At 38.1% G+C, this 23,724-nt stretch overlaps 1 protein-coding gene across 4 annotated transcripts in view; it reads left to right on the top strand.

Annotated features, from left to right (window-relative positions):
• PTPN4 (protein tyrosine phosphatase non-receptor type 4) overlaps positions 1 to 23,724 on the top strand; it is a 224,530-nt gene that overhangs the window by 31,055 nt on the left and 169,751 nt on the right. For all 4 annotated transcript variants that reach the window (XM_054478748.2, XM_054478745.2, XM_063647371.1 and 1 more), the window contains exon 2: positions 19,012 to 19,166. In XM_054478748.2, coding sequence (XP_054334723.1) covers positions 19,029 to 19,166 — 138 coding nt within the window. In that variant the 5' untranslated portion in view covers positions 19,012 to 19,028. The remainder of the gene's footprint in view (positions 1 to 19,011; positions 19,167 to 23,724) is intronic.

The following is a 23,724-nucleotide window of genomic DNA, read 5'->3' as shown; positions in this document are numbered from 1 at the left end:
ATTTTGCAAATGTTTTATATGTCTTTGGTCCCTTTTGTTTCTCTATTCATCTATTATTGTTTGTTGTTGTATGTTGATATTTTTAAATTTGTCATTTTATTTCTATTGTTTATTTCACTGTATGTTTTTGTGATTGCCCTGGGTATTTACATATAACTATCTCATTGGGGGAACTGCAGCTTAATTCAGTAGTATTCAGAAATTTTGCTCCTATATAGCACATCCTCCTTTCCCCTTCCTTTGTATTACTGTCACACAAATTGCATCTTTATACATTGTAAGCCCATCAACATTGTATTGCTTTATGCAGTTATATTTTAAATCAGATAGGAGGAAAAAAGAGTTACAAACACAAAATATATTTCTACCGTTGTTTACATTTAGCTATCTAATTACTCTTTTTTTTTTTTTGAGATGGAGTCTCACTCTGTCGTCTGGTTGGAGTGCAGTGGCGCAATCTCAGCTCATTGCAACTTCTGCCTCCCGAGTTCAAGCGATTCTCCTGCCTCAGCCTCCCGAGTAGCTGGGACTACAGGCATGTGCCACTATGCCCAGCCACTTTTTGTATTTTTAGTAGAGATGGGGTTTCACCATGTTGGTTGGCCAGGGTGGTCTCGATCTCTTGACCTTGTGATCTACCCGTCTTGGCCTCCCAAAGTGCTGGGATTACAGGCCTAAGCCACCTCGCCTAGGCTATCTAATTACTCTTAACTGGTACTTTTTATTCTAAGACAGATTGCTAGTGACAAATTCTTTTAGATTTTGTTTCTCTGGGAATATTTAAAATTATTCCTCATTTTCTAAAGCTTTGTTTTGCTACATATGGTATTCTTTTTGATAGCCATTTCCTATTAGTACTTTGAATGTGTCATCCTACTACCTTCTAACCTTCATGTTTCCGGACTAGATATTGCCTTGTCCTGTAATTGAGGATCATTTGTAAGTGATGAGTTACTTTCTTTTTGCTCTGGAGATTTTCTTTCTCTTTGATTTTTGACCACTTGACTATGGTATGTTTAGGTATAAATCTCTTTGAGTTTATCCTAATTGGAGGTCATTAAGTTTCTTGGATGTGTAGATTAATTTTTCTAAGTCAAATTTGAGGAGGTAGGTGCCATTATTTCTTCAAGTATTCTGTCAGCCCCCTTTTCTGTCTATCTTTCTCGGACTTTTATCGTGACTGTATTGGTATGCTTGTTAGTGTCTTTGAGGTCTCAGGCTCTGTTCATGGTTTTTTTTTTTTTTTTTTTTCAGTCTATTCTTTCTGTTCTTGAGACGATATTCTCAGTTAACTTGTTTTCAAGTTGACTGATTCTTCGACTGTTTGAATCTGCTGTTGCGCTCTTCTATTGACAGTGGTAGAAGGTTCGATTTATGATTATGGAAATTGAGATGTCATTTTTAAACTGTCCTTTTATTTCAAAAGGATTTTTAAATTGAAAACATTATAAAGTGGTTTCTTTTATATTTGAGCTAGAATGTATAGAACCACTTATATAAATTATTCTTTAGGGTAAATTGATCACTTAAAGATGAGTCATTTTGTGTTTTAGCTTAGTGCAGTACCTATATTTCCTGGTACCTACAATAGCCCTTTGAGTTGGGTGCTGTTATTATTTGTCCATTTCAGTGAAGCAAGTGAGGCAGAGAGAGGCTAACTAGAATAAACACACAACTGGTTATCACTGTTCTTTTCTTATTAACAGGTTTTATGGCTGTAATCTATAGAACAATGCATAGCTGAACCGCTACAACGTCTGAGGTTAAAAGCCAATGTTAAAATTTTTAATTTGCACTTACATTTATCATCACTGAAAGAAATAAGCAACATTTTATTAACATAATGAAGAAAAATTACCAAAGTATGAATTTTGCCAAATTAAACTAATCTTGATGATAACCAGGAGATTGTGAACCAGAATGTCTGTCGGGGAACCAGCCCCCAGTATTTCAACGTAGGTTCTTTTCTATTGTCCCTAAGTGTCAGCCGGTCTGAGAAATAAAGGGAAAGAGTACAAAAGAGAGAAATTTTAAAGCTGGGTGTCTGGGGGAGACATCACATGTCAGTAGGTTCTGTAATGCCCCCCTGAGCTGCAAAACCAGCAAGTTGTTATTAGTGATTTTCAAAGGGGAGGGAGTTTACGAATAGGGTGTGGGTCACAGAGATCACATGCTTCAAAGGCAATAAAATATCACAAGGCAAAAGGCCAGGGCAAAACTAGGATTGCTGATGAAGTTTCATGTCCCACTGTGCACGCATTGTCATTGATAAATATTTTAACAGGAAACAGGGTTCAAGAGTGGAGAAGTGGTCTGACTAGAATTCACCAGGCTGGAATTTCCTAATCCTAGCAAGCCTGGGGACGCTGCAGGAGACCAGGGCGTGTTTCATCCTTACCTACAACTGCATAAGGCAGACACTCCCAGAGCGGCCATTTTAGAGGCCTCCCCCTGGGAATGCATTCTTTCCCCAGGGCTGTCAATTATTAATATTCCTTACTGGGGAAAGAATTCAGTGATATTTCTCTTACCCGTTTTCAGCAATAAGAGAAATATGACTCTGTCCTGCCCGGCTCCCAGGCAGTCAGACCTAATGATTATCTCCCTTGTCCCCTGAACATCGCTGTTATCCTGTTCTTTTTTCAAGGTGCTGAGATTTCATATTGTTCAAACACACATGCTTTATGAACAATTTGTGTAGTTAACGCAATCATCACAGGCTCCTGAGGTGACATACATCCTCAGCTTACGAAGATGATGGGATTAAGAGATTAAAGTAAAGACAGGCATAGGAAATTATAATAGTATTGATTGGGGAAGTGATAAATGTCCATGAAATCTTCACAGTTTATGTTTGGAGATTGCATTAAAGACGGGTGTAAGAAATTATAAAAGTATTAATTTGGGGAACTAATAAACGTCCATGAAATCTTCACAATTTGTGTTCTTCTGTCATGGCTTCAGTAGGTCCCTCCGTTCGGAGTCCCTGACTTCCTGCAACAAATGTCAAAAATCCATGTGTATTTTGCTTCTTAGGTGGTTTGACCATATAGTTTGTTTATTTGTTTCATTTTTAGTTTTTTTTTTTTTTTTTTTTTTCTTGGTGATAGTCTCAGTCTTCACCCAGGTTGGAGTGCAGTAGCTTAATCATAGCTCACGGCAGCCTCGAACTCCTGGGTTCAAGTGATCCTCCTATCTCAACTGGGATTACAGGTGCGTGCCACCATGCCTAGCTAATTTTTGTTTTTTGTTTTTGTAGAGATGGGGTTTTGCCATGTTGTCCAGGCTGGTCTTGAACTCCTGGGCTCAAGCTGTCTGCCCACCTCAGCCTCCCAAAGTGCTGGTATTATAGGTTTGAGTCACCGCGCCTGACCAGATTTTTTTTTAACAGCTTTATTGAGGTAAAGTAGCATGTAATAAGTGACATATGTTTAGAGTATAGTACTTGATGTTTTTGTTATAGGATCCATGGGGTATTGCTTAGCCAGCTGGAAACCTCTGTGGCCAGTGGCGCCTTTGCCTGAGTTTTGTTCTGGCCTGCTGGGCTTGTTCCATCCACTTGGCATGGCAGGCTGTACTTGGCTCCCACTACCAGCCTGGATCCCACACCTGCCAAGGGTGAGCCAGATGTGGAGCAGCAAGGCGTGTGTGGAGCTGGAGTCCAGCCACTGTGCACAGCCAGGCATGCTGGCTGTTGCAGGGTGTGCAGCTCCAGGTGTCGGCATGGGTGCTGGCTCCGTGCAAGGCTGTTGCTGGATCAAGCATACCATAAGCAGCTTCCACGGCTGACACTGGGGAATGTGGTGGGGCGCCCGGAAGCTTGGAGGTGCCAGGAATCATGGAGCCTTAAAGAGGGTGTCAGAGCCCTGGCTTGGAGAGTTTCTAGGTCTGGGCTCCCTGAAGGGCTGTAGCATTTCTCTCCTCCTCTCTTCTGTCCTTCTTGTCACCTGCAGCAATGTGGTGGGCAAGAGGTGTGTTTCAGCCCTGTTTGTGTTACAGCTCTTTTAAGCCTGCCATTCAGCGGGTCCTGAGTTCTTGTCTTGTGTCCAGGAAGAATGAGGTATGCAGACAAATAGAGAGTAAGCAAGACAAAGAGGAGCTTTATTGAGCGACAGAACAGCTCAGAGGAGACCTGCAGTGGGCAGCTCCTCTCTGTAGTCAGAGTGTCCAGATGAGTGTTCAGCTCTCAGCAGACAGGGTAGCTCCACTCTGCAGCTGGCTATCCCATTGTTTCTTCAGCTGTCAGCGGAGAGGGTAGTTCCTCTTGGCTGCTGGTTGTCCTGTCGTCTCCTCAGCTCTGAGCAGAGAGGAGACCCTGAGGTGGGCAGCTCCTCTCTGCAGTTGGTTGTCCCATCATCTCCTGGTGTCTGGCTGAGTCTGGGGATTTATGGGCCTCAGAGGGAAGTGCTTGCTGCTTGGTCCATGGGTGGCCATGGGCGGACTGGAAAAGGCACCACAAGTTCCCACTCTGGTCCATGGGACCAGCAGCCCAGCCCCCAGGCTTCAGGCTCTCTGTGGCTTGAAGGTGGGGTTTTACCGGGGACCTGGCTGTCCTCTTCCACCCAGGAGCCTGATTCCTGCCATCGTTCATGGTGCCCAGCCTATTTGTGCCAAGGGGCACCTGCAGACCAGTGCTAAGTGGCCCTCACCCTCTCCTCGGCCTTTCTCCTGTGCTCGTTGGCACCCAAAGTCCAGAGGGGGCCAAAGTGGCAGGGGGCTGGCATGTCAGTACTGCTTCTGGTGTGCGCATACCTGGCTGAGTTGTGACAGCACCTGGGCTTGGCCTCAACTTGGCTCCACAGTCGGAGCTGGCATTGACAACAGGGAGAGGCCAGGCAGTGGGAGCAGACACCTCTGAGCCTGTGAGGGCAAGGGGGGGCCTTCCTGGGTCCCCCAAGAGTGCAGAGATGCCTGGGTCCACAACTGTAACTTTAGCAGCAACATCCAAGCCTGGGAGGGCGGGACTTCTGCCTGCTCCTGGCTTCCACCAGCTCTGTGGAGCAAGGCACCACCCTGGGTCCAGTTCTGCCTTGGTGTCCTCTATCCCCACCCCTTTGTGCCCAACATCACTGCTCCCTCACTGGTGGGTGACTTGCCCAGCCCCATCGCAATGGCTCGGGGGCAGGGGGAGGCGTGGGGGCAAGGTGCAAGTGGCACTGCAGCCAGGCAAACCCTGCACAAATGAACCCTACACTTGGGGCCAGCCTTGCGAGTCCTGACTGCACCTTCTTTGGGGTGCCTGCGGGCCCCTGAGATGCAATGGGGGGCATGATTGCCGAGGCTTCGGGCCTGGAAATGGGTCCTACCCTGCCATGTGAGGATGGGGGTGGCCCAGAGGCTGCCTCAGGGACACAGGACACAAGGGACCCACTGCCGCCACTACTGCTCCCACAGCTGCTCCTGCTGCCACTGCTCTGGCCTCCCCACTGCAGCTGGCATGATGGCAGTGGCTGCTCCGGATGGCCCTCTGCTGCCACCATTATTTTGACATATGTATACATCCATTAAACCACCACTACAATAAAAATAATATATCTATTACTCCTGAAAGTTTTTTTGTGCCTTGATGTAATCCCTTCTCCCACAGCTCCCCCCCTGGACTCTCATCCCCAGGGAACTGCTGGTTTGCTTGCTGTCTATCACCATAGCTTTGTTTGCATTTTGTAGAATTTTATATAAATGGAGTCATATAGTATATACTCTTTTTTTTGGTCTAATTTGTTTCTCATTGTAATTATTTTTAGACTTGTCTATGTTGTTGCATGTATGAATAGTTCTGTTTTATTACTTGTATTCCATTTTATTGATATACTACAGGTCAATTAATAAATATCACATATGAATAAACCAATTCACCTATTAGATGCTTGTTTCCAGTTTGGGGATATAATAAAACATTCATGTACAGATCTTTATATGGATCTATGTATTTGTTACCTAGGAACGCAATGGATAGCTCATAAAGTAGGAATATGTTCAATTTTGTAAGAAAGTGCCAAACTGTTTTCCAACATTGTAACATTTTATATTCCCACCAGTGATGAATGAGAGACGTATTTTCTCTAGATCATTTCCAGCATTTGGCACTGTCACTGTTTGTGTGTGTGTGTGTGTGTGTGTGTGTGTTTTGCCATTCTGATAGGTAGGTAGTGATATCGCATGGTTTTAATTTGCCTGAGCCTAATGTCTCTCATGATGTTGAGCATCTTTTTGTATGGTTATTTGCCATCGGTATATCTTCTTTGGTGAAGTATTTGTTCACATCTTTTGCCTTGTTTTTTTAATCGTTTTTTTTTTCCTTTTATTTAGTTTTGAGAGTTCTTTATATTTTGGATACAAATCCTATGTGCTTTTGCAAATTTTTTCCCAACCTCTGGGTTGTCTTTTCATTCTTCTTAACAGAGCCTTTTGAACAACAGATAGTTTAATTTTGATGATGTCGAAAGAGTGATGAAGAAAAGATTAGCCACTCTCCACTGAATTCCCTTTTTACCTTTGGCAAAGTTACATTGTCCATATATATGGGGGTATTATTCTGGACTGTTTTGTTCCATTGATCTGTTGTCTTATCTTGATGCCTGTGTGACAGTGTCTTGATTTTGCTAGCTTTATAGTAAGTCTTGAAATCAGGTAGATATACTCCCCTATGGTGTCCATCTTTTTCAGAGTTGCTTTAGAAGTGGTAAAAGTAGATGGATATCTTTGTTTTGTTCCTGATATTAGATGAAAAGTGTTGAATTTTTTGCCATTAAGTGCGATGTTAAATGTGTTTTCTGTAGATGTCCTTTATCAGGTCAAGAAGATCCAGCTGATCTTTCCTCCATTCTCTGCCACCTTCAGTCCATCTTTCTTGTGCTTTCTTGCTGCTGCTGCATATGGTCATGTCATTTATCTTCTATGGCCTAAACCCTTTAATCTCTATTTATGGTAATGGAAAAAATAAACTAAGTTTTTGCCATTTGACCTTTGAAGTTAAAACAAGGTCGGAAACAGCATGCATATTTTTATTAAACAAACTAGATTATATTAACGTTAACAGAATTTTAAATATGAAAAAATTGTATCCCAGAATTTTAATTCCCCAATCAAGGTGTGCGTTTGCCTAAGCGCTTCTTCTTTTTCTGTATTTTTTCATATCTTTTATAGTTCGAACATCATTTATGTTCAACTCTTTTCACTTAACATAATGTATATAACTTTTTACATATTTTTTGAACATAAAAAGTAGATTTATCTTGGTTTTCAAACTTTTAGAATATTTACAATTTTATAGGCACATTAAATATGTTTAAAGGAATGAACATTTTTATAGATTATTATTTATAATCCTTTTTTAAAAGAAATGGGCTCTTACCTACTGTCAGCAGCTGTTTATACATACATACCAATTTTACTGCAACATCTTTTTTTTTTTTTTGAGACGGAGTTTTGCGCTTGTCACCCAGGCTGGAGTGCAATCTCAGCTTACTGCAACCTCCGCCTTCCAGGTTCGAGCGATTTTCCTGCCTCAGCCTACCGGGTAGCTGGGATGACAGGCACCCGCCACCATGCCTGGCTAATTTTTGTATTTTTAGTAGAGACAGGGTTTCACCATGTTGGCCAGGCTGGTCTTGAACTCTGGACCTCAGGTGATCTGCCCACCTTGGCCTCCCAAAGTGTTGGGATTACAGGCATGAGCCACCATGCCCGGCCAGCTGCAACACCTTTCAAATGGAAGAGTAAAGATGTCATAGATAATTTTATTTGATCTTCTTTCCCCTTTTAAAACATGAAGATTTAGCATATTTTTTCCCAAAGAGAGAGTTTTCAAGTAGTGAATTCTCCAGAAATTAAGAATTATTGGATTGTGAAATGAAAAGTAAATGTGGCAGGAAGTGGGAATATATTTGATACCTTGGTAACTAAAAATATTGTGTTAGTTTATGGAAAAATCAAGAGCTGATTAGACAATTCACTTAAGCTTTAGGTCTATATTTATTTGGATAGATTAATACCATATTCAGGTAGGTTCTCCAGATATACTGTTTTATTAACTATTGTTTATTCATTTTCAAAGACTCAGCTTATAGTGTCAGACTAATTTATTCACAGCCATAACTAGTGGAGTATGAGGCAGAAAAGCAGGCTGGGAGGAGTGCTGATTGTCAGGGCCTGAAGGGTGGAAAATATACTGTTGATAGTTATGATTGCTTTATTGGATGTATTGTTTGATGGCTCCTCCTCGGCTTCTCTCTGATCCAGTAATAAACCTTATAAAACCCAGGAGATAACCAAAATGTAGCTCTATACAATCATCTTTCATACTTGCTATGGCAGGTGAAGTTGTTAGGAACATTTGAATGTTATTTTTCGGCTTCAGATAATTGGAAACTGGGATGAATTAATGTTCCTCTATTGGTCTGTAGAGATTGTAGTAGCAAAGTTCAAACTACTGATACTAATTTTTGTCACAGCTATTTTTAACCTCCGTAAGTGAAATGCGGAAAAGTTATAAAACAGGAACAGTGATTATTTCAATGATGACTGCTTCTTAGTATTGGAAATATTTTATTGACAAACTGTCCAATCCAAAGTTATCAAACAAATTAGTAGAACATTTGAAAAATAAAAAAACACTTCAGTTAATGATAACCCTTGTTAAGAATCCATAGAAATAAGACATGTGAGTAATGGCAAATTTTTCGTTTTAAAGTTGGCCATTTAAAAGGGAAGTACTAGACACGGTAATTTGGTTATTATACTTTAGGTTGGGAGTATGAAGAATTACCTTTGTATCTGGCTATAAGTCTGCCACCTCTCTCAGCAAATTTGAAATAATTGAGCTTACAGATTCTCACCTTTCTAAGAAGTTTGCCTAATTTAGGCACTTTTTTCACCCCAGAATTCACTCTTCTTGGAACTGAAAGAATATGGTGGGGTTTATAATTCCAAAACATTTCCCCCAGAAACACAGGAAACGGAAAAGAAGGAAAAGACGTTAAAGCTGACTAGGTGGGTTAGCTTCAAGTGCTGGTTCTCTTTTCCTGTGTCTTCACTTCATAAAATCAGGAGTTGATCATGCTTTTAATGTAATCATTTTCTGGTCAAGAAAAATACCATATAGAAAACTTTAGACTCCGCCAGTGATCTAGTTTGCAAAATAAAAATGTGTTCTTTGACCATTATGAAAGTAATTTTATACAGAATTTTCTTCATTTTCTTAAGTTACGTATAGAAGATACAATAGAAAAAAATTGTGAGTCGATATATTCTTTTTGGGAAAAAGGGAGATAATACCTTATTAAAGGAAAAATGCGTAATGACTTCATTCCTCCAGATTGCTTTAAAGAGCCTTTTGTTCTCATACGTTCTTTTAATTCTAAGAGGATGCAATCATTATTTTTAACATTCCTCTACCTCCCACTTATAGTAAGATATTTGAATTGTATTTGTTCCAGGATTTTGTCAGAGATCTAGTTTCTCAGCATCTTTACCAAAATGCCACTATTTTTTATTTTGGTCGTTAAATAGGTATATGGTGGTATCTCATAATGGTCTTAATTTACATTTCCCACATGGCTCAGATTGAGCATCCTTTCATGTGCTTAATGGCCATCTGAATATCCTGTTCGGTAAAATGTCTTTTTATGTTTTTTTGCCCATTTTCTAATTGGATTATTTGATTTTTTTTTTTTTACTGTTGAGTTTTGAGAGTTTATTACATATTCTGAGTACTAGTCCATTGTCAGATAAATGTTTTGCAGACTTTTTTTTTTTTACAGCCTGTAAGTTTTAAATTTTGATGACATATCTGTCTTTTTTGTTCTTGTTTTTATGAATCATGCTTTTGATGTCACATCTAAGAACACTTCACCATACCTAGATCCCTAAGATTTTCTAATATGTTTTCTTCTAAAAGTTACAGTTTTAGGTTTTACATTTAAATCTGAGTCAGTGAGTAATTTTTTGCATAAGGTGTGAGGTTTAGGTTGAGGTTCATTTTTCATTTTGTGTATGGATTTCTGACTGGTTCAGCACTGTTTGTTGAAAAGGCCATCCTTTCTCTGTTGAATTGTTTTTGTACCTTTGTTAAAAATCAGTTGGCTGTACTTGTGTGGTAATTCTGTTTTGTTCCAGTGATCTCGGTGTCTCTTCTTCTGTCGTTACCAACAGTCTTGATAAATGTAGGTACATAATCATAAAATCTGGGAGAGGGATTCCCAGTTTATTTTTCTTTGGGAGTGGGAGTATAGTTACTCCCACTTTAGTCTTTTTCAAAATTGTTTTTGCTCTAATGATTCCTTTGCCTTTCCATATTAATTTTTTATTTTTTTTTTAAATTTGAGGCAGAGTCTCGCTCTATCACCCAAGCTGGAGTGCAGTGGCACGATCTTGGTTCACTGAAGCTCCGCCTCCTGGGTTCAAGTGATTCTCCTGCCTTAGCCTCCTGAGTAGCTGGGATTACAAATGTGCACCACCACGCCTGGCTAATTTTTCTATTTTTAGTAGAGATGGGGTTTCGCCAAGTTGGCCAGGCTGGTCTTGAACTCCTGGCCTCAAGTGATCTGCCTGCCTAGGCCTCCCAAAATTCTGGGATTACAGGCGTGAGTCACTGCACCTGGCCTTCCATATTAATTTTAGAATAAAATTATCTAAAATAAAATTATCTACAAAAAAGTACTGGGATTTTGATAGAAATTACATTAAACCTGTATGCCTATTTGGAGAGAATTGACATGTTTACTAGTTTGAATGTTCCAATCCGTGAACATAATTATGTCTCTCCATTTATTTAGATTTTCTTTAATTTTTTAATCAGCATTTTGTAGTTTTTAGCATAGAAGTCCTCTATGTGTTTTGTTAGATTTACACCTAAGTATTTTGTTTTTTGTTTAGCAGTTGCAAATGATACTGTATTTTAAGTTTGACTCCTCATTTTTATTCCTAGCATATACAAATAAAATTGATTTTTGTATGTTGATGTATTGGGTGACCTTGCTGAACTTACTTATTAGTTCTAGGAGTGCTTTTGTAGATTCCTTGGGATTTTCTTTGTAAACATTATTTCATCTGCAAATGTTTAATTTATTCCTGTATGCTATTTCTTTCTTTCCGTTTTTTTTTTTTTTTGAGACAGTCTTACTCTGTCACCGAGGCTGGAGTGCAGTGGCGCAATCTTGGCTCACTGCAACCTCCACCTCCTGGGTTCAAGCGATTCTCCTTCCTCAGTCTCCCAAGTAGCTGGGACTATAACAGGCGCCCGCCACCACACCCAGCTAATTTTTTGTGTTTTTAGGAGAGACGGGGTTTCACCGTGTTAGCCAGGATGGTCTCGATCTCCTAACCTTGTAATCCGCCTGCCTTAGCCTCCCAAAGTGCTGGGATTACCGGCCACCACGCCCAGGGCTCCTCCTTTTTTTAACCTCACAGCATAGGCTAGGACTTCCAGCATTATGTTGCATATGAGTGGTGAGAGCAGATGTCCTTCCTTGCCTTATTCCTGGTTATAGGGGAAAGCATTCAGGCTTTAACCATTAAGTATGATGTTAGCTGTGGATTTTTTTGTAGATGCTTTTTATTATGTTGAAGAAGATTCCTTTATTTCTAGTTTTCTAAGAATTTATTATGAATGGGTGGTGAATTTTGTCAAATGCTTTTCCGCATTGATTGAAAAGGTCATGTGATTTTTCTCCCTTAGTCTGTTAATAAGGTGGATTATATTGATTGATTGTTAAAATATTGGGTGAACCTTGTTGCACCTTTGAAATAAAACCCCCTTGGTACATGGTATGTAATTCTTTTTACATATTGCTGAATTCTGGTTTCTTGTATTTTATTAAGGGTTTTTGTGTCTGTGTTCATGAGGAATATTGGTTTGTCGTTTTCTTTCTTTATGTTTTTGCTGCTTTTTCCATCAGGATGAAATTGGCTACATAGAATGATTTGAGAAGTATCCTTTTCTATTCTGCTTTCTGGAAGAGATCATCTAGAAATTGAGTTAATTTTTCTTTAAATGTTAGGTAGATTTTCCCAGGAAACCCTCTGTGTTTGAATATTCTGTTGGGGGAGTTTTAGAATTATGAATTCAATTTTTAAAATATTTATAGGGCTGTTTAAATTTTCTGTTTCATATTGGCTGAATTTTGGCAGTTTGTGCCTTTCATGGAATTGGTTCTTTTTATGTCAAATTAATGTGTAAGTTGTTTGTAGTATTACCATTTCAATGGTTGCAAAGTCTATGTGGTATCCTCTGTTTCATTCCTAATGTTAGCAATTTGTGTTTTCTGTTTCTTTGTTAGCCTTGCTAGAGGTTTATTATGTTTATTGATCCTTTAAAGAACTAGCTTTTTTCCCCTATTGATTTTCTCTATTTTTATTTTCTTTAACTTCATTGATTTATGTCCTTTGTTAGTTCCTTCCTTCTGTTTGCTATGAGTTCATTTAGCTCGTTGTCTAGGTTCTTGAGGAGGGAGGTTAGATTACTGATTTGAGACATTTCCTGTTTTCTGTTGTATGCATATATTGCTGTAGGTTTCTGTCAGCACTGCTTAAGTCGGATCTCACAAATTTTGATATGTTGTGTTTTCATTTTTATTCAATCAGTGTATCTTGATTTTCCTTAAGATTTCCTCTTTGTCCAGTGGATTACGTAGACTTGTTTAGTTTCTACGTGTTTGGAGATTTTTCTGTTGTCTTTCTGTTGTTGATTTCTGGTTTGATTCCATTGTTCTCAGAATACATTTTGCATAATTTCAATTATTTAAATATTTAGATTTGTTTCTTAGCCCAGGATATGGTCTCTCTTGAAATGTTCAATGGATGTTTAAAAATAATTAGTATTCTGTTGTCTTTGCTAGAGTGTTCTATAAATATTCATGATTAGATCCTATTGGTTGTTAAGTTCTCTTATATTCTTGCTAATTTACATAGTTGTATCAATTATTGAGAAAGGGGAGTTGAGCTCTCCTATAATTGTGAGATTTATCTTTTTTTATTTCAGTTTGACAGTTTTGCTTCATATATTTTTGCAGCTCTGTTGGTTGGCACATCCACATTTAGGATTGGTAATGTCTCGGTGGCTTGACCATTTTATCATTATGTAATGCCTAATCTGTTCTTATGAATTTTATTTGTTCCCAAGTCTACTTTATCTGATACTAATATAGGTACTCTTCTTCCTATTGATTAATGTTTCCATGATACATCTCTTTCCATCCTTGTACTTTCTACCTGCCTGTATTGTTATATGTGAGGAGAGTTTCTGGAAGACAGCATTATAGCTGGGCCATGTACCCCATCCCCACCCCCACCCCGCCAATCACTGTCATTTTAGTTTCTTAGAGACAGGGTTTCTCTCTGTCTCTGACACTGGAGTACAGTGGCATGATCATAGCTCACTGTTACCTTGAACTCCTGGGCTCAAGGGATCCTCCTACCTCAGCCTCCTGAGTAGCTAGGACTACAGGTGCATGCCGCCATGCCCAGCTAATTTTTTTTCTATAATTATACTTTAAATTCTAGGGTACATGTGCACAACGTGCAAGTTTGTTACGTAGGTATACATGTGCCATGTTGGTTTGCTGCACCCATTAACTCGTCATTTACATTAGGTATTTCTCCTAATACTATCCCTCCCCCTGCCCTCCACTCCACGACAGGACCCCATGTGTGATGTTCCCCTTCCTGTGTCCAGTGTTCTCATTGTTCATTTCCCACCTGTGAATGAGAACATGCGGTGTTTCGTTTTCTGTCCTTGGCAATAGTTTGCTCAGAATGATGGTTTCCAGTTTCATCCATGTCCCTGCAAGGACGTGAACTCATCCTTTTTTATGGCTGCATAGTATTTCATGGTGTATATGTGCCACATTTTCTTAATCCAGTCTATCATAGATGGACATTTGGGTTGGTTCCAAGTTTTTGCTATTGTGAATAGTGCTGCAACAAACATACACGTGTATGTGTCTTTATAGTAGCATAATTTATAATCCTTTGGGCATATACCTCGTAATGGGATCTTTGGGTCAAATGGTATTTCTAGTTCTAGATCCTTGAGGAATCATCATACTGTCTTCCACAATGGTTGAACTAGTTTACACTCCCACCAACAGTGTAAAGTGTTCTATTTCTCCACATCCTCTCCAGCATCTGTTGTTTCCTGACTTTTTAATGATTGCCATTCTAACTGGTGTGAGATGGTATGTCATTGTGGTTTTGATTTGCATTTCTCTGATGACCAGTGATGATGAGCATTTTTTCATGTGTCTTTTGGCTGCATAAATGTCTTCTTTTGAGAAGTGTCTGTTCATATCCTTTGCCCACTTTTTGATGGGGTTGTTTGTTTTTTTCTTAAAAATTTGTTTAAGTTCTTTGTAGATTCTGGATATTAGCCCTTCGTAGATGGATAGATTGCAAAAATTTTCTCCCATTCTGTAGGTTGCCTGTTCACTCTGATGGTAGTTTCTTTTGCTGTGCAGAAGCTCTTTAGTTTAATTAGATCTTATTTGTCTATTTTGTGTTGTTTGTTTTTGCCATTGCTTTTGATGTTTTAGTTATGAAGTCCTTGCCCATGCCTATGTCCTGAATGGTATTGCCTAGTAGGTTTTCTTCTAGGGTTTTTATGGTTTTAGGTCTAACATTTAAGTCTTTAATCCATCTTGAATTAATTTTTGTATAAGGTGTAAGGAAGAGATCCAGTTTCAGCTTTCTACATATGGCTAGCCAGTTTTCCCAGCACCGTTTATTAAATAGGGCCATTTCTTGTTTTTGTCAGGTTTGTCAAAGATCAGATGGTTGTAGATGTGTGGTGATATTTCTGAGGCCTCTGTTCTGTTCCATTGGTCTGTCTCTCTGTTTTGGTACCAGTACCATGCTGTTTTGGTTACTGTAGCCTTGTAGTATAGTTTGAAGTCAGATAGCGTGATGCCTCCAGCTTTGTTCTTTTTGCTTAGGATTGTCATGGCAACATGGGCTCTTTTTTGATTCCATATGAACTTTAAAGTAGTTTTTTCTAATTCTGTGAAGAAAATCATTGTTAGCTTGATGGGGATGGCATTGAATCTATAAATTACCTTGGGCAGTATGGCCATTTTCATGATACTGCTTCTTCCTATCCATGAGCATGGAATGTTCTTCCATTTGTTTGTGTCCTCTTTTACCCCAGAATTTCATATTCAGCCAAACTAAGCTTCATAAGTGAAGGAGAAATAAAATCCTTTACAGATAAGCAAATGCTGAGAGATTTTGTCACCACCAGTCCTGGCTTACAAGAGCTCCCGAAGGAAGCACTAAACATGGAAAGGAACAACTGGTACCTGCCACTGTAAAAACATTCCAAATTGTAAAGACCATCAGTGCTAGGAAGAAACTGCATCAACTAATGGGCAAAATAACCAGCTAACATCATAACGACAGGATCAAATTCACATATAACAATATTAACCTTAAATGTAAATTGGCTAAATGCCCCAATTAAAAGACAGACTGGCAAATTGGATAAAGAGTCAAGACCCATCAGTGTGCTGTATTCAGGAGACCCATCTCACGTGCAGAGACACACATAGGCTCAAAATGAAGGAATGGAGGAATATCTAACAAGCAAATGGAAAGCAAAAAAAAGCAGGGGTTGCAATCCCAGTCTCTGACAAAACAGACTTTAAACCAACAAAGATCAAAAGAGACAAAGACAGCCATTACATAATGGTAAAGGGATCAATTCAACAAGAAGAGCTAACTATCCTAAATATATATGCACCCAATATAGGAGCACCCAGATTCATAAAGCAAGTCCTTAGAGACCTGCAAAGAGACTTAGACTCCCACAGAATAATAATGGGAGACTTTAACACCCCACTGTCAACATTAGACAGATCAGTGAGACAGAAGGTTAGCAAGGATATCCAGGAATTGAACTCAGCTCTGCACCAAGCGGACCTAATAGACATCTACAGAACTCTCCACCCCAAATCAACAGAATATACATTCTTCTCAGCACCACATTGCACTTATTCCAAAATTGACCACATAGTTGGAAGTAAAGCACTCCTCAGCAAATGTAAAAGAACAGAAATCACAACAAACTGTCTCTCAGACCACAATGCAATCAAATTAGAACTCAGGATTAAGAAACTCACACGAAATCACACAACTGCATGGAAACTGAACAACCTGCTTCTGAATGACTACTGGGTAAATAACAAAATTAAGGTAGAAATAAAGATGTTATTTGAAACCAATGAGAACAAAGACACAACATACCAGAATCTCTGGGACACACTTAAAGCAGTGCGTAGAGGGAAATTTATAGCACTAAATGCCCACGAGAAAGCAGGAAAGATGTAAAATCGACACCCTAACATTACAGTGAAAAGAACTAGAGAAGCAAGAGCAAACACATTCAAAAGCTAGCAGAACGCAAGAAATAGCTAAGATCAGAGCAGAACTGAAGGAGATAGATACACAAAAAACCCTTCAAAAAATCAATGAATCCAGGAGCTGGTTTTTTGAAAAGATCAACAAATTGATAGACCGCTAGCCAGACTAATAAAGAAGAAAAGAGGGAAGAATCGAATAGACACAATAAAAAATGATAAAGGGGATATCATCACCGATCCCACAGAAATACAAACTACCATCAGAGTATTATAAACACCTTTATGCAAATAAACTAGAAAATCTAGAAGAAATGATAAATTCCTGGACACATACACCCTCCCAAGACTAAACCAGGAATAACTTGAATCTCTGAATAGACCAATAACAGGCTCTGAAATTGAGGCAATAGTTAATAGCCTACCGACGAAAAAAAGTCCAGGACCAGATGGATTCATAGCCAAATTCTACAAGAGTTACAAAGAGGAGCTGGTACCATTCCTTCTGAAACTATTCCAATCAATAGAAAAAGAGAGAATCCTCCCTAACTCATTTTATGAGGCCAGCATCATCCTGATACCAAAGCCTGGCAGAGACACAACAAATAAAGAGAATTTTAGACCAATATCCCTGATGAACATTGATGCAAAAATCCTCAATAAAATACTGGCAAACCGAATCCAGGAGCATATCAAAAAGTTTATCCCCCAAGATTAAGTTGGCTTCATCCCTGGGATGCAAGGCTGGTTCAGCATATGCAAATCAATAAACGTAATCCATCAGCTAAACAGAACCAATGACAAAAACTACATGATTATCTCAATAGATGCAGAAAAGGCCTGTGACAAAATTCAACAGCCTTTCATGCTAAAAACTCTCAATAAACTAGGTATTGATGGAACGTATCTCAAAATAACAAGAACTATTTATGACAAACCCACAGCCAATATGATACTGAATGGGCAAAAACTGGAAGCATATCCTTTGAAAACTGGCACAAGACAGGGATGCCCTCACTCACCACTCCTATTCAACATAGTGTTGGAAGTTCTGGCCAGGGCAATCAGGGAAGAGAAAGAAATAAAGGGTATTCAATTAGGAAAAGAGGAAGTCACATGATTGTATATGTAGAAAACCCCATCATCTCAGCCCAAAATCTCCTTAAGCTGATAAGCAACTTCAGCAAAGTCCCAGGATACAAAATAAATGTGCAAAAATCACAGGCATTCCTATACACCAATAACAGACAGAGAGGCAAATCATGAGTGAACTCCCATTCACAATTTCTTCAAAGAGAATAAAATACCTAGGAATCCAACTTACAAGGGATGTGAAGGACCTCTTCAAGGAGAACTACAAACCACTGCTCAATGATGTAAAAGAGGCCTAGCTAATTTTTAAAACATTCTTTTTTGTAGAAGCAGGGCCTCCCTGTGTTTTCCAGACTGGTCTCAAACTCTTGTCCTGAAGCAATCCTGCCACCTCCCAAATTGTTGGGATTACAGTCATGAGCCACTTCACCCAGCCCAATCACTGTCTTTTAATTGTGGAATTTTACTTGGCAAGCGTCTCCTTGTCAACATAGTAAGACTTTTTTCCCCTACATTATTTTTATATTTATATAACATTGACTTTTACTTTGAGCTTTAATCTTTTGAAATGAATAATCTATGAGAGATCAGCTCCAGTTATTATCACTGATTAGAAATACTATTTTTATTATATTTTGCTTACTCATTGTTCATACTGCTTACTACTTATTGCTTACTCATATTCAAACATCCCAAATACTAGTCTTTCTTCTAGTTTAGTGTGTTTCCTTTACCTAATTGTCTTTAAGACAGAAGTATTACGTGTTTTAAAGTTTGAATCCTTAAATGCCTGAGTGTTTTAAGAGTTTTTTTTTCTCCTCCATGAATGTTAATTTTCTAGGTATATAAGTCAGTGTTTCAAAGAATTTTCTTTCACAACTTTGAAGCTACAGCTTCGTTGTCTTTAAACATCTAGTATTGCTGATATCACTGTGATTTCTGTTTTATAGGCCATCTAGTTTTTATCTCTTAGGTTAAAAATTCAGAAGCAAAGATTGGTCGCCTTTTCTATTTTGTTTTCTTAGGAATAATAACAATAATACTATTAGGTTTAATTTTGAGGATGGTTAAAATGAAGGGTATTTTTTTTTAAACTTCTTGGTTTCTCCAACACCTTAAGTTTTTTAAAAAAGGGAAGGGCCTGCCAAAGTTAAATAATTTTTCCTCCTGTTGTCATTCTACAGTGTTTTAAAATACTTGCATCAATGAGTAATATCCAACTTCCTGAGGCAGCATAATCTTCCCGCCCCTTTTGGCTACTCCAAAGTTTACATATTTTGAATTGGAATATGACTTCCTAAAAAATTTATGTATTGAATCTTCTGGATGGAGCAGTTAAAAAAAAAACCTCTTCTTCAAAGCAGTGATAACTTTAGTTTGATGATGAACTATATATATGTAACTTATACCTACAATTCTTATTCTGGTGTTTCAAAATTTATAACTGTTTTCCACCTGAGTTTTAATCGAGAAATATATAATAACTTTGCCTTTTAAACTACAGCTTATATTTTACCAACCTTTTATTTAGTGAATTTTTTTTTTTTTTTTTTTTTTTTTTTTTTTTACTTAGACTTTGTGTGGACAGTAATGACCTCACGTTTCCGATTGCCTGCTGGCAGAACCTACAATGTACGAGCATCAGAGTTGGCCCGAGACAGACAGCATACTGAAGTGGTTTGCAACATCCTTCTTCTGGATAACACTGTACAAGCTTTCAAAGTCAATGTAAGTATTTTGTATCTTTTAAAAAATAATCTCTGGCTATAAGTCTGAATTTAGACATATATGTAAGCTAGGATTATTAAATTATAGTACAGTTTGAAAAGTCTTATTCAAGTAAAAAAGTCTTTTTGGTGCAGATTGTATTAGGTGCATGCTCTCATTCAAACTGGGTCTTTTTAAAAAGTGTTGTTCACTGGACGTTGAGAAACCAACAGTGTGCATTATGATTAGTAGAGCAGATCCATAGTATGTGTGTGGTTTTCATAAGTGTGCTTGAGGGTGCCTGAAAAGAATTTGTTCTTCTAAATAATTTATACATATTCATGGTAATTTTACTTGTACTGTCTGTGAGTATAATTTTTGCCAAGCAAAAATAAATGACAGCCCTGATCTTATCTATCGTCTGAAATATTTATTTAACAAATATTTGTTCATCCTATTTGTGTCTAGCTTTGTTTGCTCATTGTTATTTGTGAGTTTTACCCATGTGGTGTGTTAACAGTAGTTAATTCATTGTTATTGCTCTGTAGTACCCTTTTGTATGAATATACTATAGTTTACTTATCCCTTCACTTACCATTTACTTGTCCAGTTTATTGTTGGTATATATTTGGATTTGTTTCCACTTTGAGCTCTTACAAATAATACTGCTGTGAACATTCTTGTACATATCTTGATACATATAAAAATGTATTTTCCCTTTTTATTTAAAAACTTTTCAACCTATATAGAAAAGGTGAAATAATATTATAATGAATACCCTTATACCCTTTACCTAAATTGACCCACTGTTAACATTTTGCACATTTGCTTTATGTTTCCTTCTCTCTACATGATTTTTTTTTCCTGAACCTTTTGAAAGTAAGTACTTTAGTATTCCGAGAGTCTCATAATTACCACATCCCTAAATTTAACTTTATGAAAATAATAATATATGCAGTCTGTATTCAAACTGAGTTCTTATTCTTCAGGATGTTTTGGTATTTCCAAATTTTTCAGGATGTTTTCTGCTGTATTACTTGGGTATTTCTATACTTTGAAATCTTTAAGTAATATAAAATATGAATCTTACACCGGGGCCAGTTGGGGGGTGAGGGGCTGGGGGAGGGATAGCTAGCATTAGGAGAAATACCCAATGTAAATGATGAGTTGATGGGTGCAGCCAACCAGCATGGCACATGTATACCTATGTATCAAACCTGCACGTTGTGCACATGTACCCTAGAACTTAAAGTATAATAATTTTAAAAAATGAATCTTTCTTATTTACCAGTTTAAGCTTAAAATGTTCTGTGTACTACTATATAGCAGGATTATGAATTTATCTCAAATTCCAAGCTATTTCACATTGAAAAAGGGGCTGCAGAGTGGTGAATATTACATCATTATCATTAAAAATACCTTCAACATTATCTAAAATACCCAACAGATTTAGTGTGCTTTTCTAAAAAGCTAAACTTTTGATTTCTTTTGTATTCTATCATCTGTTAATATATAGTTGCAATATAGGTTGCCAAACAGAGATAATATAAAATGAAGAGAATTCTACTTCGTACAAATTTCTGTTTAATAGAAACTCTCATGTATTAGACAGTTGATATAAGAAAATAAGCTTTTTTTCCTATTATTCATGTGTTAGAATTCTTTTTTGGAAAAGGCATAAACTTAATAACTTTTGTCTTAGCTTAAATTTAGTTAATATTTAGTTTTCATTTTAACTGTAGTTTTGAATGTATTTCAAAATATTGTAAAAAGGTTTGGTATGTTTCTCAGCTAGCATAATTTTCTGTTGAGCACTTTAGTTAACAGTAGTATGCTGTGTTTTTCAATGTAGTAATCAATGTGCTGTCTAGTTACTCTTTTAGAAAGACATATATATTAATGTACTTTCATATGTTTATATTTTAAAAATATATATTACATATATTTAGCTGGCAGTTTCAATAGACCTGGATATATTACCTAGAATGGTAAGTAAGCTTACCATTCTGTGGTGCTAGAAACTTTCTCTACCGTTATCTCAGGTCATCAAAAAACTTGAGGAACAATATTTATGAAAAATTGTTGGTTATGTAGTATATTTATTCCTCTGGGTATTTGAACCCAAGCCGTTCAAACCAAAAGAGTTGCTTTGTACTTTTAGGTAGATTATTTATCTTTTAATCTATGTGAATAAATCTCCAGTTATGTACTTTACAACCTGTGGAGTGGTATGTGGCAGCCTGCAAACTAATTGGGGGTTTGAGAGTTGTGGTGTTTGTTTTCTTGTGTCCACTTAGTACCATTAAGTCTCAGAAATCCTTTGTGGGCAGCTGCCAGGTTCACCAGCATTTCTCTGTTCACCAAGAAGGAGAACTACTCAGTTTCCTTTGGAGACTACCAGGCAATGATTTGTAAAGTCAACCATTGGAGCCATTGATTTTCATGAAAGATTTTTGCACCACAGGTAAAATATTCATGTTGCCAAAGCCTGCTTTGTTTCATCTGGTAGTTATCTCATCAAAGCTGTTTCTGTATTTTCTGAGGCAAATTTTTGTAATGAAGGAGTTGATGTAACTTCACTAGATCTTGCTTTTTCTCTGCTGTGGACATAGGAATGATAAGCCTATTATCATTGGGTTTGTGTTGGCTTGTGTTGTTTCAATGTCAAGTCCTATTTTCACTGTGGCTTTGGTATAACTATTTATTTACTGTAGCCAACCTATGGAGTGTATTGTCCCTCTCATGCCATAAATTCATTGTCACTAAATGAATTCATGATATGAGAATTCATCTCACTAAATATGTTTGCATTAAATACTTTAAAATGCCTAGTGTCCATACTACATGGTTTGATGTCTTCAATCTATGAGGATTTTTACCCCTAATTTTTGACTTGACTTTTACTTTGGTGCAGCGGATTAACGTTAGCCTGTGTGATGAACAAGGAAGGGCTGGGAAGACCAGCCTATTTTAGTTACTGTGACTGCATAAGAAATTACCCTAAAACTTAGTGGCATAAAATAACCATGTATTGTCCTCAGGGATTCCGTGAGTCAGAGATTCACACACACAAAAAAAAGGCTTAATTTTGCTCCATTGTGTGTCAGTCCTTGGCTGGAAGACTCAAAGGCTGGAGGCTGGAATCATTCGAAGGCTTATTCACTCACATGGCTGTTACCTGAAACCGTAGCTGAGGCTGAGGCACCTATATATGACCTCTTGATATCCTGGACTTCTTCATAGCACAGTGGCTGGTTTCTTTCTTTTTTTTTTTTTTGAGACGGAGTTTCGCTGTTGTTGCCCAGGCTAGAGTACAATGGCACGATCTCGGCTCACTGCAACCTCTGCCTCCCAGGTTCGAGCAATTCTCCTGCCTCAGCCTCCCTAGTAGCTGGGATTACAGGCATGTGCCACCATGCCCGGCTAATTTTGTATTTTTAGTAGAGACAGGGTTTCTCCATGTTGGTCAGGCTGGTCTTGAACTCCCGACCTCAGGTGATCCACCTGCCTCGGCCTCCCAAAGTGCTAGGATTACAGGCATGAGCCACTGTGCCCGGCCACAGTGGCTGGTTTCTAAGGGTGAGCATCTTTAGAGAGAGAGCCAGACTGTAGCCATATTGCCTTTCCAATCTGGCCTGGGAAGCCATGTAATGTTACTTTTTCCATGTTCTATTTGTCAAGGTTGTCACAGAGTTAAGTGAAAGGAAATAGACTGCATCTTGATAAAAAGTGGAGGATCATCATGTGGGATCAGAAATGTTGCCGTGGACTTACTGGGAAAATACAGTCTGCCAATATGGCATCCTGTGGAGGTGTCCATTTTGCCTCTTCCTCATCACTTGCTGTACCCATCTTCCTACTTTCATAGATACCCAGAAATTTCATCCCAGAACTGTCTCCTTTGCTTCTCAAGGGATAGCTACCATATATTTAAGGAGTCAGAGATGATGAAAGACAGGTTTAATTTTTATTATTTGCTCTTTGTGTTTGTTATTTAAATTATTTATCCAGGTGTGCCGTACTTAAAAAAAAATGTATATGTGTGTGACACACACACATCTATCTTTTAAATTTGATTTATATGTTTTATTTTATAAGTGTATGTATGTACATGTAATTGGCATATTCATTTACACAATTTTCAAAACCATATAGTTTTATAGGTCTTGAGTTTGTAGAGCCTCACTGCCAGTCTTTTTAGAGTTGAGTGAGAGGAAGGGATTGGAGAGGACTTACCTATTCACTGTGTAGATTTTTTATTATGCAGGCTCTGTCTGTACAATACAGGCAGTATAATCTGCCTGTACAATTAGTACAGTACAAATTAATCAGCTGCACATGATGCTGCTGATTCCAGAGTCCTTCTGGTTCATTTTCTTCAGAGAGTAAGTCTCCAGTTCTCATGGTGATTGGCTGTAGGGGAGGGGAAGTGAGAGAAGTCATGTAGGGGCTGTTACTTATATAGACTCTCAACATTTTTTCAGTCCTGACCCCTGCCTTCTCTTTTTGAAAGATAATTTGTACTCCTATTTCTAGAGTTTGTGGGGTAAATGAACTTGCTCCTAGGCCTTTCTCACAC

This window comes from Pongo pygmaeus, chromosome 11 (genome assembly GCF_028885625.2).
Source record: "Pongo pygmaeus isolate AG05252 chromosome 11, NHGRI_mPonPyg2-v2.0_pri, whole genome shotgun sequence".
NCBI classification, from domain to species: domain Eukaryota; kingdom Metazoa; phylum Chordata; class Mammalia; order Primates; family Hominidae; genus Pongo; species Pongo pygmaeus.
Note: the sequence above shows the minus strand (reverse complement) of the source record. Positions and strands in the feature narration are given on the sequence as shown.